The sequence below is a fragment of the Pteropus vampyrus genome, unplaced genomic scaffold (assembly GCF_000151845.1).
Source record: "Pteropus vampyrus isolate Shadow unplaced genomic scaffold, Pvam_2.0 Scaffold151, whole genome shotgun sequence".
Lineage (NCBI taxonomy): Eukaryota > Metazoa > Chordata > Mammalia > Chiroptera > Pteropodidae > Pteropus > Pteropus vampyrus.
The window spans coordinates 2,672,930-2,687,824 of record NW_011888932.1 but is presented as its reverse complement, the minus strand read 5'-3'; the positions used below and the strand labels follow the sequence as shown (position 1 = coordinate 2,687,824).

Below are 14,895 nucleotides of genomic sequence, written 5' to 3'. Positions count from 1 at the left end.
CAAATGTCGCTTCCTTACAGAGCCATTCCTGACTCTCCAAGGAACAATAACTAATCATTGCCTCCTAGGCATTCTGTTTAAAATCCATAATAGCACATATTATATTTTATTGTAATTGTTTGCTTTACATGATGTTCTCCCTGCCTCATTCAAAAACAAACAAACAAAACTATCTTATTACTCCATGATTGAAAGAATGCATGATCACTGAAGTTTATGGAGGCCCAGTCTTCTTGAGAATTTGATTTATGGAAATTTTGGGGAAAATCATAGGGAAAAATCAGAGATAATTGTGGGATTTTGATGCCAACCAGAATTTTGATAGCTATTCTCCGATTTCATGGAAGAGTGTTAGAATATATTTTCAATTGTTATCTTTTATTGTGCCTGTTTCTTAAAAATGTAATAACATTAAGATTTGGCATAAAGAAAAATTTAAACCTAAAATTTCCATCTATGTTTACAAATGGCCAAAAGTAAAGCCATACAATAAAAAATAACATGTGAATACTTTCAGACTTCTATATAATTTATATAATGCAGCCTAATTTTACGAATAAAGAAGATAGACTAATAATGGTATAAAGGCTTTTTGAAAAGTAGATTGGCTTTGAAAGTATATACCATGCCAAAATGTATCCTGTAGACCTTCAATATCAGCTTCCCATTCCATCATATCTTCACTTACAGGAAAGGCCACAATACCCTTCAAATGACACAAAAGTCAAAGTAGAAAAAAAATCAGATATCAGGTTATGATCAATTCCAAAAACTCTACATTTTTTCCTGATAAATTTATTTATTTGTTGATTTGGGGAGGTGTTACATATTGTCTTATTACACAGATGTTAAGGTAGATTCCAGGAAACACAGGCAAAAGTTTAAAATAAGTCATAAGTATGGAAATCACAAGTGGGACTATAAGGTCAAGACTGGGCTGTGTGGCTGGCATAATAGGCAATTTAAGATTCAAATTAGAAAAGAAAATAACTGAAAAGCATGCATTTTTTCAGAGCTTTTAAAAATGATATGGATGCTATATGGAAGACTTGAAGTAAGAAAATTTTCATGAAGAAAAATACAACTCTAAAATTATGTTTGTATTTAAAATAATTTTTCCCTGCGATTGAGAATATATTTCATAGAAAACCTTATCATTTATGCTGAGGAGTAGACCTGAGTATACTCAACAGATATTTCTGAGCAACCACATAGTTATTAAGTATGTTAGGTTTTAGTCTGTATAAACATAATATATTGCTATTATTTACATTATCTATAATTACAAATCATAACATAATATATTGCTATTATCTACATTATCTATAATTACAAATCATTTTTCCCTTCATGGAATTATCTTTCAACAGAGAACAACAAAATTCAGGTAGAGCAGAAATAATATCAAATGTTAGGTTTATGCCTCTGGGAAGTTTGTTGTTGGACTCAATAATTATTCCTAACATCTCCAGTGAAGGCAAAATTTCTATGGCAGGGGTGGAAACAGAATAATGCCACTGAACTACCCTGAAGCAACTGTTGGTAGTTGGCATTCTACACTCTCCTGCTATGGACGACGTTTTTTTCTATTCTTTCTCATGTGTTCCCTTTTCCGCCATCTCTTCCATTTTTAAAAATCTCCATACTACATGTGATAAATCAGCATGAGGCACCCGTCAGCATTGATAACCTCATCGGTGGCATTTGAAAAGAAGTTTTCCTGTGTTAAAATTATAAGAGAAAAGAATTTATATGTTATACGTGACAGCAGTTGGCAAAAGTGTGCTGGACAGTAAGTAGTATAACACAAGACTTAAGAGCAAAGGTTTTTGGGGGTCAGAAAACCCTGTGATAGAATTCTGGGGCCAAATATTTATTGAACTTTTCTGAGGCTTAAGTTTCTGGTAGGTAAAACAAAAACACTACATACAGTATTGTAATTAATGAGAGCGACCTTGCACCTACTTGTGGCCACTTACTACCTTATAGACCCTGATATTCAGGGCTTAAATACACATAAATTACTCAGCACAATATTGTTAACTATCATTATGATGAAATAATTAATAATTATAAATAGTTATAAATAATCGATTATAATTATAAATAATTAATTATATAATTAATTTACAAATTTTAATAATTAAGAATTATAAATAATTATAAATGAAATAGATTGTTAACAATACTGTCGTGGTGATATAGCTTAACTAAATCATGCCTTAAAGAATAAACGCAGATTATACTGCTTAAAAAAAAATTCATACCCCAGTGAAACACTTCCCTCCGGGTCCCACACTTCCCTCCGGGTCCCCAGTACTCACATTATAATCGTTGTCCTTCAACTCTTGGAATTCTCTTTGCAGCAAGAAGTGAGCTCTGCTGTTCATGATAAGGCAGCAAAGAGTCTAGCACTTGGTCCCACACTCCTAGGGTTTACTCTGAGGCAGGTGTGTGAGGTTACGGGTCACTCTCTCACTCCTAGTTAACTGACCTACGTTGCTTGTTTTCTAGAGCCTCAGAACGCTGTGTGCTTCCCAGATAAGTGGCTTCTAAGTTGGCATATAACAATGGCTTTCTTTTCTCCCCTGAAGCCTCTAAACGAAGACTTTCAGAAAGAAAACTTGGGCACGTTTCTTGATTGAGGCGCGTCAGCCTACAGCTCAGTCTCAAGGCAAACCTGGACGAGCACCTGGGACAATTCCGCGTTGTTTGGGTGTGAAGTGGGTGGGGTGTTAAGAGGAGAAAGCTTACGGCGGTGGTAGAAGGTTGTTGTCTCTTCTTCACTAGTGTAATTGGGTGTCCACTAAGCAGGAGGACGCAAATTGGTTGCCAAGCAACAGGCGCCTATGGGAAAGTAGAGAGAAGGTGGGAGCGCGAGTGTCTCTCACCCAATCAGTGACAGTGGGCAGACCTCTGGAAACCTCCGCAGCCAATTGTCTAACTTCGAAAGGCCAATGCGATCCATTTGTTTTACATTGAAAGGCCAATGAGATCCACTGTTAAGGCGACATCCTTGTCTCTCTCAGCCCACCAACTGGTGTAGAGGGTCAGGGTAAAGTCCCGGGGTCCGGGGTGTAAGTCACAGAAGCCTTCACCTGAAGTCCCTCTCCAAAATGATCCTTCCTCTTTCTCTGAATATCAGAAACTATCAGGTGGCCAGTAGGTACAGGTCTACGCTTATAACAATATCTAACACATGGCCAGGTACCCATTCAGAATACTTTTGCATACCTTATTATGTCATGGAATCCTATAGTTACTTTGTGAGATTGCTCCAGGAACAGAAAAAACTACTTAAAATTTCTCAGATTCCCATCTCCTGCCTCAGAATTTTGGGTTGTAACCCAGCATAGCTATGTTTTAGGAGCCTACATAGCCTTAAAGAAGTTACTTAACTTCCCTGGACCCAAATTTTCTTATCTGTAATGTGCAGCTAATAATAATACCTACCTCTCAGGATTATTGTGAGGATTAAAAGAAAAAATGCTGCCAAGCGTTCAGTCACTGCCTAGAGTGATAGTCAATATCTGCACTTAACCATATGCTGGGCACACTGTTCTAAATTTTGCAGGAATTAATTTCATCCTCAAAAACAACTCTATGAGGTAGGTACTCTTATGATCCTAATTTTTAGAGTAAGAAAAACTGAGTCATGGAGATGCTAGATAATTTTCCTTAGGTCACACAGCTGGAATGCAGTAAAGCCAGATGCAGACCCCAGGATATCTAGCTCCAGAGTCCATGCTTTTAACTACGAGGCCACCTTGCCTCACAAAGGTATCATGTTCTCCCATGTGAGCTATCTAGCCTTCTTTAATGAAGTATTGCTACTCTCAATAATTTTCTTTGTGCAACTGTTGTTTTTGTTTATGTTATATTTGGTGCGTTTATTTTTGGCTATATGTCTACTTGTGAACTTTCTGAGTTCCCTTCAACTAAAATGTCAATCCAAGAAAGCTGGACCACTGCTGTATAAAGTAGTGCCTGGCACATAATAAAGGCCCTATATGCATCTGTTAACTAAATGTGTATTCTGTTTTCTCTTTTAGATTATAAATTCGTTAAAAAAGCAGTCTGACTTGTGTAACTTATAAATATATTTGTAGTACTCTGCATGTAGTTTCAAAAATATCAACTATTAGATAATCATTTTGATATTAACTTTTATTACTTTCGTATCTTCAAATGGAGAGTAGATTTAATTAAGTCTTGCTATATGCTTCTCGGGTTTTTTTTCTCATAGTCTTCCCCCCTAAAACTAGGCCCAGAGGATTGAAAAGAGAAATGTTGCACTGTATTTTTTGTGGTGGGCAGAATTCCGAGATGACCTCCAAGACTTTAATGCCCAGACATTAACATATGGCTTTAGATAGGGTTAGGGGATAAGATAGGTGTGGCATACTGAAAAATGAAGACTGAGCTAAGATTCACGTACAAGTTTTTATCCTAGGTGAGCAAGGCAACTGAAAGTGTAATTATATAACATTGGTAAAGTTAGAGGCCATCTCCAGCTTTAACAACCAAGCTTCTCCCTCCCCCTCTTTTTAAAAACAATTTTTTTCCCTCAAGATTTGAACAGATGTTTTTATTTTACTTAAACTATAAGACTGTTTTCCTCATCTACCAGGAATACGTACTAGTACAAAGTGTTAACCTCGTTCGGATTTGAACCCCCATCCTCAAGAGCAAAAGAAGGCTGAGGATTGCCAAATGTCAGCTCAGCTGTGAGAAGTGTTTTAAATCATATTTTGACGTATGTTACGCTGTTAACTAGGAAATGAAGTGCAGCACACATGCTTCTAGAAACTCTGGTTTCAAATCATATGATCCCTCCTTTGTCTTGAAGACCTTTTGATGTGCGTTCCCATATTGAGTTTCTCTGCTTTTAATAATCTTATATTCCTTCCTCAATATAAACGTCATGAAAAATACTGAATGCTAATCTTCAAAGATCAAACAGGAAGAAAGAGGTGGGTAGCCTAGTTCAGTGACTTGAATTCCTGAAATTTCTCATTTAAAATTTTTATTTTAGCTTATAAAAGCCTAGGCTCCAAGAAATGCTTGGTTCCCCTTAGTAAAGTTGAAATTGTAGGCTTCCCCAAAGTTCAGAATTGTTGTTATTATAAAACAATGCATTCTGCCTCCATAAGACACCTGAGATGCTGGGGCCAGAGATCATTATCTGTATCTATATTTGTGGCTACCTAACAGAGAGGAACTCAGAATCTATACAGGCTGCCTTTTATTTCATCTTCTTTGCTTTAGTTAGGGTGACCAAGTGTCCAGGTTTGCCTGGGACTGGAGGCTTACCTTGGTCAAAGGACTTGCAATACTAAAATTGGGATAGTCCCTGGCAAACTAGCCTTGTTAGTCACCTTGGCTTGGACATCAAGGACCTTTTCAGGGTAGGAATTGTTGTAGACAACTTGGTAAAAGCTGTTTGTTTCTGCCACTTGGTGATAAAGGAATCTGATTTGTTTTCTATTGCAGGTTGGTGCCCAAATCCCATAATCAGAGGTGTAAAAAATAATGCTCAGAATTCCTATAGGAGAGTATTTTAGGGAGGTTTATGAAGAAGGAATGCAATGCCTGCGTGGGTACTTTACGTGCACTGAAGTGTTTTAGAAGAATCAGGTCTCCTTTCATTTCATTCCTCACATGGGAACACCACCCATTGAGAGATACTACATTTAATAATATCTAAGTACAACTGTGACTGTTAAGAGTGTTAGGGGTGGAGGGGGAGCTATTTAAAAGGTGTAATTAGTCTAGGCTTCCTTCACATATATTGGTTTAACATTACCTTTTCATATTCAGTTGTCCTAGGGGTAGTTCCAGAATTTTAACATGGGAGCTTTGAGGTGGCCCTTAGCTTGGAGGGTGTGTAAGGGATGACTTATGGTTCAGGAATGGCTTAGGGATGTGTCTTGAAGCTGTTTTTACTTAGTATATGTTTATTGGGGTGGTTTGAAGGGAGGTGATGGAGATTGTTGAGGGGCTGAGCCCACACCCACAACACCAGTACTGGGTGTTCTATCTACATTATGGCATATACACGAATAATTAAATAGAATATTTTGTGCTCTAAATATTTTACCACATTAGAAAATAATGTATCCTGTTATAAAAATTGTTTAATACACTGAATAATAGCAATGTTACCACTTTTTGAGTACCTACTATGTGCCGGATACTTCTCATATATTTATATATTATCATTAAAAACTCTTCTCAACTCTGAAATGCAATTATATAGGAAAAATATAAAATTGTATAGCATGTTTTTGAAAACTGTGTCAGGTGCTTTTCTCTGCAGTTTGCATGAATTAGCTCATTTAAGTTAATTAGCTTCAATTCTAGAGTAAATATTTTTTCAGATAAAGAAATAGTTCAGTAACTTGTCTAAATTCACATGGTTACCAAGGGATGAAGGGGAGATTTAAACTCAGGCAATCTGATATCGGAACTTTTACTCTTAACTTCTTTGCTGCATTTACACCATTTTATGGAATAAGAAATAGAGATTGGCTTACTTACGCAAGGTTATCTTGCTTTTGTGCTGCAGCAGTTGAAATGTTTGTGCTGCATGCTCCCATTCTCTTCATCTGGTTCCCATGAAGAAGGGGGGCCTAGACATAAAGTGTTGTATGCTAAGGAATTAATAGGAGATTTTAAGGTAGCTTTTCCAATACACTCTGAGGTGGTCTTGAAAAGTTATAATTAGAAATCTCTCGAATTGTGATAATGACCTGCATTGACAATTTGCTCTAGTGCAGGGATGACTAATAAATTTCATCTCTGGTGATATTTCTGACTGATTAGTAGGCTACCTAGGGCAGCATATTGAAAATTTTAAGGCTAAATTTGAGCTCAGCTGGGAAGAGCACCAATTTGTGATGTCTGCCACGAATGCAAGAGAAGAGAAGGGTGCTGGTGCTGTGGGTTTGCAATACCAACTCTATCCATTGAGGGCTTTCTCCAGGTTGGGGATAGTGTCATTGTTCCCAACTATTTACCCCTTCCCTGCAAGAAGAGTCTACACCCCTGCCCATGACTGTGATGGTGTGACTTGCAGTTCCTCTCAGTACATCGAGGTGCGTCCATGTCTTATGGTCACATTTGGCCTCAGAATTTGTGTTGACCAAGAGGTGTGAAAGGAAGATTGATATACACCCTGTCTGAGCAGAAGTTTTACAGGTGACTGTGTTTGGATTCTTCCTCTAGCTCTTCCCTGTGCCCTGAGAACAGCTTGTCTTCACAGACCTGGGAGCAGCTACAGCAGTAGACTCACGTCTGGTAACTGACATGAGTGAGAAATGTTTACTCTTGCAAGGCAAGGCACTGAGATTTTGATCAGTACAAGATGACCAATACAATGAATACACCCTATTTCTAGAGTGAACTCTGGAAATACAGTTAAATCCTGAACGGTCAATTTGACAGAATATTAATTAGTTTTAGTCTTATTAGGTTGACTCTTAATAAACTACTTAGATCATGCCATTGGAGAGTTTCAGCTCATTTCATGTGATTGTAATGTGTGTAGACTCAAAAGAAACCTTTCAGGGAATTATTAGAATGGCCCAACGGATAACTGAAGCTGTCGTTCCAAGGCCCAAGGACTGCAATGGCTTAAGGAGCACCTGCTGTAAAATGGAACCTGATCTCAACCTATTTCTGAAGCAAGTTTCAAGTGCCTGTAAGTCTGGAGAGGGCTTTAGCACTAATCTATGGCTTCATGTAGCCGGTTCTATTGTTTTGTGTGTGTATTTAAATTTACAATAAAAACACAGGTCCATGAAGACTGACGTTTGGAACCACTTTCCATCAAACTGAATATTCCCTGAATTATCTTTATTTCAGTATGACAAGGTATTGACCTTTTTAAAAGTGTAAGTAATGTCCTACCTAATTTTAAAGTGGGGACTTTCTCCTAATTTATCTGTTCCTGAATAAGAACATTGCTTATCTTCGCTAAAGATAAGCATTGTGTCAGGCCTGGTCAACAAATGTTATAATACTTGTTATAATACTTGTGAATAAGCAATTCATAGGTGCTTAGGATTCAACTCGTCATAAATGTTAGCAGACCTTTTCCCTGTATGTCTCTATGTTTTTAAGTCTTTGCAGCCTGATTTCCCAGAGGATTACATTAACCTTGAGTGTTTCGATGGTTTGTAAGTCCCTCCTTCCTCTGAGGTAAGTGTCCTAATACTCTTGTCATCTATTGTAACAAACTTCAAGTGTGGTCATATTTTGGTGGCAAAAATTTTGCTCATGTGAGTTCCCTTGGCCCTTCTGCTCCTCTAATATAGCATTTCCTCCTTAGTATTTGAACTACAATGTTTTATAAATTAAGAGGAGTCTGAGTTTTACCTCTGTCACCTCCTTGGATCCTCCTTGCTGTTCTGAGCTTTCAGCTCTCTAAAGGCAGTGGGGAGCCTAGGCTGAGCCGAGGAGCACTCATGGTAAGGACTGATGGACTACAGCTGGCAAAGGATCACAGCAGAACAAGCCACAGGTGACTGCATCCAGCTGATTGGGTCAGGTTGTCACAGGAAGCTCGGGATGGGGGAGCCTCTGCAGCTGCTTCTGCTTGACGCTCACTGGGAGCTGGAACTTCCCTTCTCTCAAGAAAGACCAGCCTATCCTTGACCTTAACTTTGTCCAGTTGCAACAAAGAGGAAGAGTTCTTTTAGTTGTGTTAATCATCAGTGCAAGGAAACAAAAAAAATGTACACTAAGAGACCAACTCTTTTGAGCTTGTCCATATGAAGGAAAAAGATTTTGGTGACTATCCAAGAATGTGGGTCTTGAGTGAACTAGACAAGGAATATATTCTTGACAAAAGTTAGGTGCTGTTAGTTTTGTATCCAAGGGAACAACTACAAAAATATATAACCAATTGTCAAATGGTTAAAACAAAAAGATTTCAGTGCTTAACTTGTAATTAAATAAAACTTGATTTTCTTTAAGGAGGCTAAAGTGGTTAAAATGTTATTAAATGCTTATATACACATTACTAATGATATAATGACTCCCGCCCCATACCTTAAATTATGGTGGTTCTGTGATTCTCAATCTTTGTAATATCGGAGACCTTGCTAAGGCACACTTTGCTGGGTCCCACCCCTAGAATTTCTGATTCAGTACTTTGAGGTGGGGCCTGAGAATCTGCATTTGTAACGGGTTTCACAGTCTGCTGGTCTGAGGCCCACATTTTGAGAACCACTAGGATAGGTGATTATGTCTGAAGGTACGTAGATAATAGAGCTCTTCTTTAATCAGTATTAGTGGTTTGTAGTAGGCATTATCTGAGGTGGTACTGCAAGTCTGCAGATGTTTGGTGATTAGGGTATTAAGGGCAAGGCCCAAATCACAGAGTTGAGGGACTTGGGGATGGTGGGAGGAGAAGAGCCTGGAGAGACAGAAGAAGGAGATGGAGGTGAAAGGCAGATTGGGATTCAAGCTAAAGGGAGAAACTGAACCTGACATGGATCTCATTGCCATGTGAAGTGATTGCTTTATTGAGTTTGATCGCTGAGGTGGTGACAAGAGCTGCACCTAAAACAGATGCATAAGGCCCTGAAGGTTTTACTGTAGTCCCTTCTGTATTAAATAGCAGAAATAGACAAGTTCTTTGAACTTTCATAATGACACTCATTTTTCTTGACAGTGTATATTAATCGCCAGATGGGAAACTCTTTCTTTTGGGCAAATAAGGTCATAAAGATAAGCTGTGACAATTAAATGGCCACATTTCTTTTATTTTATCAATATGGTTGGAATCTAAGTTGAACATAGGATGTACACAGCTTTTCCTTCTTCAGAGTTCTAAGACATGGTTTTTGATATCTATTCATATGGAAACATCAAGGATGCAACTTTAAACTCAATTTTTACATTCCATTAGGTTGTAATTATTTAATATATTATCTTGATTTTAAAAATTAAAATCTTGCCATAATCTTGGTAAATAGTATATGTTCATGAAATCATTGGGATTCTCCCATCCACCTGTGGTCACTAGCAAAAGAATGCCCAAGTCTATTTTAAAAGCCTACCTTAAGAAATCATTTCAGTGGAATAGCACTAAATAGGAATTACGACTCCTCTTTCTATGAAATGTCAATCATTAGGAGAAATACTATTAAAATCCCCAAATACCTCCATGATAGCAATATTCAGGAAATACTATTTTATGGTAAACATTTTTAATAAACAGCAGCATAAAATAATCAGTGTTTAATATCATCTCTGGTGTGTGAAATACAAATGCATATATCCTCAATATAAAATAGCCTTTTTGTCATTACAATTCCATGCTTGTCTATTTTAAATGCCCATAATAACAAATCAAACATTAAGTAATACAGTGATTAAATGCATGCAGTGAAAATAAGAAAAGATATGGCAGGGCAAGATATCTGAATATTGCCGTTATATATTTGAAGAAAATCTATATCGAGTTAAAAACAAATAAACAAAAGAAACAAGGAAACAGACCAGATATAAAAATGCAGAGATATATTTTCACTTCTGTGATACAAACCATAAACATAGTTTTGTGCAAAAAAAGAAAAGATCTGAAAATAAGGTCATCTTACAAAAAACATTGTCAACAAAGCAAAAGATATTTTTCAGTTTGTGAAAAGAATACTATTTTTAATACAAAAGGGACTGTGTTATGTAGTATCACAGTGCTATCATAAGACACAATATTACAAGTGGTTTTGAAATTTAGTTTGCTCACCTTAATGACTTCAGTAATTACAAAATGTTTAAAATAAATGTTATAGTTCTTTATAAAAAACTAACTTGAATTTATTTTTTAACCCTAGTAATGTTTTTCCAGAGTAGGTATTTTACTGGCTCACGGAATGCTAATTTCCCTTTACGGGACTCCTAGAAAAACTCAGATTAACTGAAATTGTGTTTACTTAAAATAATAAATATTTTTGGAAAACAATTGATTGTCGTATGATATACAAAATTGTGGTTTGAATCTTCATCATTAAACAGTTGCATAGCAACAAAAGGATACAAATATTCTCCTCTACCTAAAGAAATGTGACTTTGATCAGCTTATTTATGCCACTAAAATATGTCATAATTTATCTCTGAATAAATCTGGATATAGCCAATTCTTTAAGTTCACAGTACCTATAAGTCCATGTTTGTTGTTTGAAGATTCAGTGTTTGGGAAAACTGTATCATATTTTGGTAAACATTTCCTTGATTTCTCATCCTAATTTTATTTTTAAAAATGGAAACATCAATGTGCTTCTAATTCTTTTACATTCTCCTCATTAAATATCATTTCCAGGAATTACTTGATATCCTGTAAGTCTCTTTCTAAGTCTCTGTAGCTATAAAATAAGAAAAAAAATGAGACTTTGAGACATTGTACTTAGAATAAAGGAGTTATTTTTTAACAAGAGAAAAATCAAACATAACTTTCTTTTCTATACAGAACTTGAAACCCATACGAATTCTAAACTTGGCAAAAGATGGCTAGCAGGTAAATTGCATGAGATGTACATTCGACACCTCCCTCTAACTAAGGCAAAAATGATCGTGTTGCTTCTATTTACCAGCTTAAAAAATTCAGTTCTTGGTAATCTTTGAAGTGAGAACTCAGTACCTGTTTTTGTTTGTTTGTTTTTTTTTTTAAATACTGTAATATTTTACAAAATAGAATTCATAGTCTTTGGATTCCAACTAACACTATGAATAAATTGACATAATTCTTGGTGCTAGAATAAAATCTGTGCACATAACCAGATCAGGAAAAAAAGTGAGAAAAACTTTAAATTAACTAGATATCAGTGTCATAGAGTTTCCTGCTTCCCCAGAGTCCACTGATGGTGAACATCCATCCGTATGCCCTGGACAACCCATAGGCACCAGGTGGCAAGCACTGATGTGCTGGTCTGTGGCCACACCTCTATTCTTCAATGTTATTGGTCCAGGGAAGCTCTTGTTAGGTCGTGCCCATGGGAACCCTTGTTCCTCTCCCTTGGATGCTGATCTAGGCCTAGGGGCAATTTTCCCAACTGTGTTTCCTGTAGTGCCTCATATCTAATGCAACAAAGTAAGCTAGCACTATCAACCAACAATCAATTCCAGCATCCACATCTAGTCTTCTTATGGTCTGATGCCCTTTGTTGTTTCAAGGGCTTTTGTAAACACACTGTGGGAAAAGAAAATGTAGAAAAAGGCCTTTGTGATCCACGGAGGAGATTCACAAAGAACCACACTCTACGCCTTCTTAAAGAAACCCCACTGTGTAGAAGGCTTCAGGGGAACTTAACATTTGTCTTATGGCTCGTTTCCATCAGGGATTTCAAATTTGGCCTAAGGTTTCCTTATTGATTCTGAACACTACTTCCATACAAAGATGCATAGAGTCTAAATCGAATCAATATAATTCCTGAACATCTGTCCTGAAGAAAAGACAGCAGGTAGACAAATGCTACGGTATATACATTTTGGGGAGAGACCAGTCATGGTGACCGAAGGTGAAATATACAAAGCACCATTTGACTTTCCTTTTTGGTTTGATGCTTAATCACAAGGATCTTTTCCTCTTTGCTGGTTTGCAATATTCAGTTCTTGAAACCAGATGTACCAATCCCAATGCAATGGCATACACCCTGATGAGGCATTAATCCCACGATGTGTTTTTTTCTGGTTGGTGTCTGCCCTGCTTGGTAAGACAAAGTTAAACTTCACAGAAGATACTCGTTGCAGTGTCTGCTAAATGAGAACCTTACTTTAATAAAAACATTTGAATATAAATCTTTTCTACGGCTTTCTAGTTTCTTGTGTACCACACTGATAAAAGTTGTGTATTTTACAGTTCTGCAGAAATCATAGATTCGGTGTGTCCATGAATATTGGAGTCTCCTAGCAAAGATGGTTGCTTTGAGTCTATTTTGTAGGGTTTTTGAGATTTGTTGCCAAAAACAGCGATACCCATTCCACCAGGATGATTTGGAATTGACATGTGTGGTAGTAAAGGGATATTTGCTTCCTGATTGGATCCTGATGAGGGCAAGCTAGTCACATGACCAGTGCTAGTCGACCCACTGGCACTGCTCGGAGACCGACTCTTGGGAGGCGGGCAGTGCTGAATCACTCTAGGAGGACCTGCTGGCTGATAGTGGGCAGCTGGAAATGCTGCATATCCAGGAGGTATTGGGTATCCATTGATGGGGATGAATCTCTGGTTCTGAGGTATTGGTGGGCCAATGAAACCAGCAATCTGGCCCTGTGGTGTAATACCCTGGCTCGGAAACATGTAATTGGGATATCTGGGGTTACTGAGATTACTCACGGGGCTGGCACTAAGGGAGGTTGTCTGTGTGGTGGCATTTCCTCCTGAAGGAGTAGTAGAGCTGGTATGACTTGAGAGTCCCTCCCAGGACCGAAGCCGGACATGAATATCTTTAAACCTTGGTCTCCTAGAAGGAATCTCATTCCAGCACTCTGTCATGAGGCTGTACATTCTAGGGGGGCAGTCTTCGGAGCATGGTAACAGCTGTCGTTTTCTCACCATTTCAATCACTTCCTGGTTACTAAATCCATAATACGGCTGGAGTCCAAAACTGAAAATCTCCCATAAGACAACCCCAAAAGACCAGATATCTGAATCAGAAGAGAATTTGCCATACAAGATGGCCTCAGGGGGCATCCAGCGAATGGGCAACAGAGACTTACTCTGCACCCTGTAGTAATCAGCGGAGTATATTTCTCTGGAGAGCCCAAGGTCTGAAATCTTTACGTGAAGTTGCTCTCCGATTAAAATATTGCGAGCTGCGAGGTCCTTATGCACAAAGAAATGACTAGACAGGTATTCCATGCCAGCCGCGATCTGAATTGCAATGTGCAGAAAGTCTCCATGATCCAGGCTGGATTTTACAGTCCCATCTTCATCACTGCTACAGCCAACATCAGAATGTGGGGATCGCATGATGAGGAACTCATGGAGATCTCCCTGATTCGTATACTCAAAAAGCATACACACAGGTTGTTCCTGAGTGACAGCCCCTAGAAGGCAGACAATATTGGGGTGGTGGAGCTCGGCCATCAGGGAGGCTTCCTGTTGAAATTCTGTCCATTGCTGGGGGTTGTTATAGTCTTTCAAGGTCTTTATAGCAACCAGCTGGGCATGGTCCATGCCTGGGAGATAGAGATGGCCCTTATAGATCTTTCCAAAGGCACATTCACCCAATTCTTCCATAAAACGTACAGCAGAAAGTGGCAGCTCCTTAGCCTTGCTCTGTATGAAAGAAAGGAAGAGCGTGGTTTAAAACATTTCTTAAGGCACCTTCTTGGCATCTGGAAGGAGGTGTGTGAGCCATATAAAGTTCTATAAATCAGATTAAATAAAATCTTGTAGGTCTATAAGTCTTTAAAATTGCTGGCTGCAACTCAAAGCTGCCATAGGCAACTTTCTGTCCACCACTCCCATATCTCCCCATCTACCCCTCCTGCTCCAACCATGGTTTCTTGCTGTTGTCTAGAGTCTTGCTACTCAAAGTGTGGTCCTGGGACCAGCAACATGAGCATCACTCAAATCTTATTACAAATGAGGCTTCTTAGGCTCACCTCAGACGTGCTGAATCAGAATGTGCATTTAACAGACCCCAGGTGATCTGTGTGAACATTAGTGTGAGAAAGCACTGCCGCAGATGATACAGCCTTAATTCTTAGCCTGACGCTTACAGTGTTTGTGAGCTGGTCCTAACCCGCCTTGCTACTCCTCTATGTGATAGCATTACTTTATTTAAATAGGTCTTCTCATTGCCCACCCTGAGACACCATGCACATTCTTGCCCAATACCTTTGTTCCTGCAACGCTCTCCTATTCTTAGGATATTGATTGTG

General features: G+C 38.2%; 2 protein-coding genes across 2 annotated transcripts in view; both read right to left on the bottom strand.

The window, feature by feature from the left end:
* Positions 1 to 2,723, bottom strand: part of UBE2U (ubiquitin conjugating enzyme E2 U (putative)) — a 51,476-nt gene extending 48,753 nt beyond the window's left edge. Inside the window, exons 1-2 of the mRNA XM_023536227.1 lie at positions 2,325 to 2,723; positions 625 to 706 (exon numbers count right to left, since the gene is read on the bottom strand). Coding sequence (XP_023391995.1) covers positions 625 to 706; positions 2,325 to 2,390 — 148 coding nt within the window. The 5' untranslated portion in view covers positions 2,391 to 2,723. The remainder of the gene's footprint in view (positions 1 to 624; positions 707 to 2,324) is intronic.
* Positions 2,724 to 10,233: 7,510 nt separating this feature from the next.
* Positions 10,234 to 14,895, bottom strand: part of ROR1 (receptor tyrosine kinase like orphan receptor 1) — a 165,054-nt gene continuing 160,392 nt past the window's right edge. The window contains exon 9 of the mRNA XM_011369609.2: positions 10,234 to 14,287. Coding sequence (XP_011367911.1) covers positions 12,860 to 14,287 — 1,428 coding nt within the window. The 3' untranslated portion in view covers positions 10,234 to 12,859. The remainder of the gene's footprint in view (positions 14,288 to 14,895) is intronic.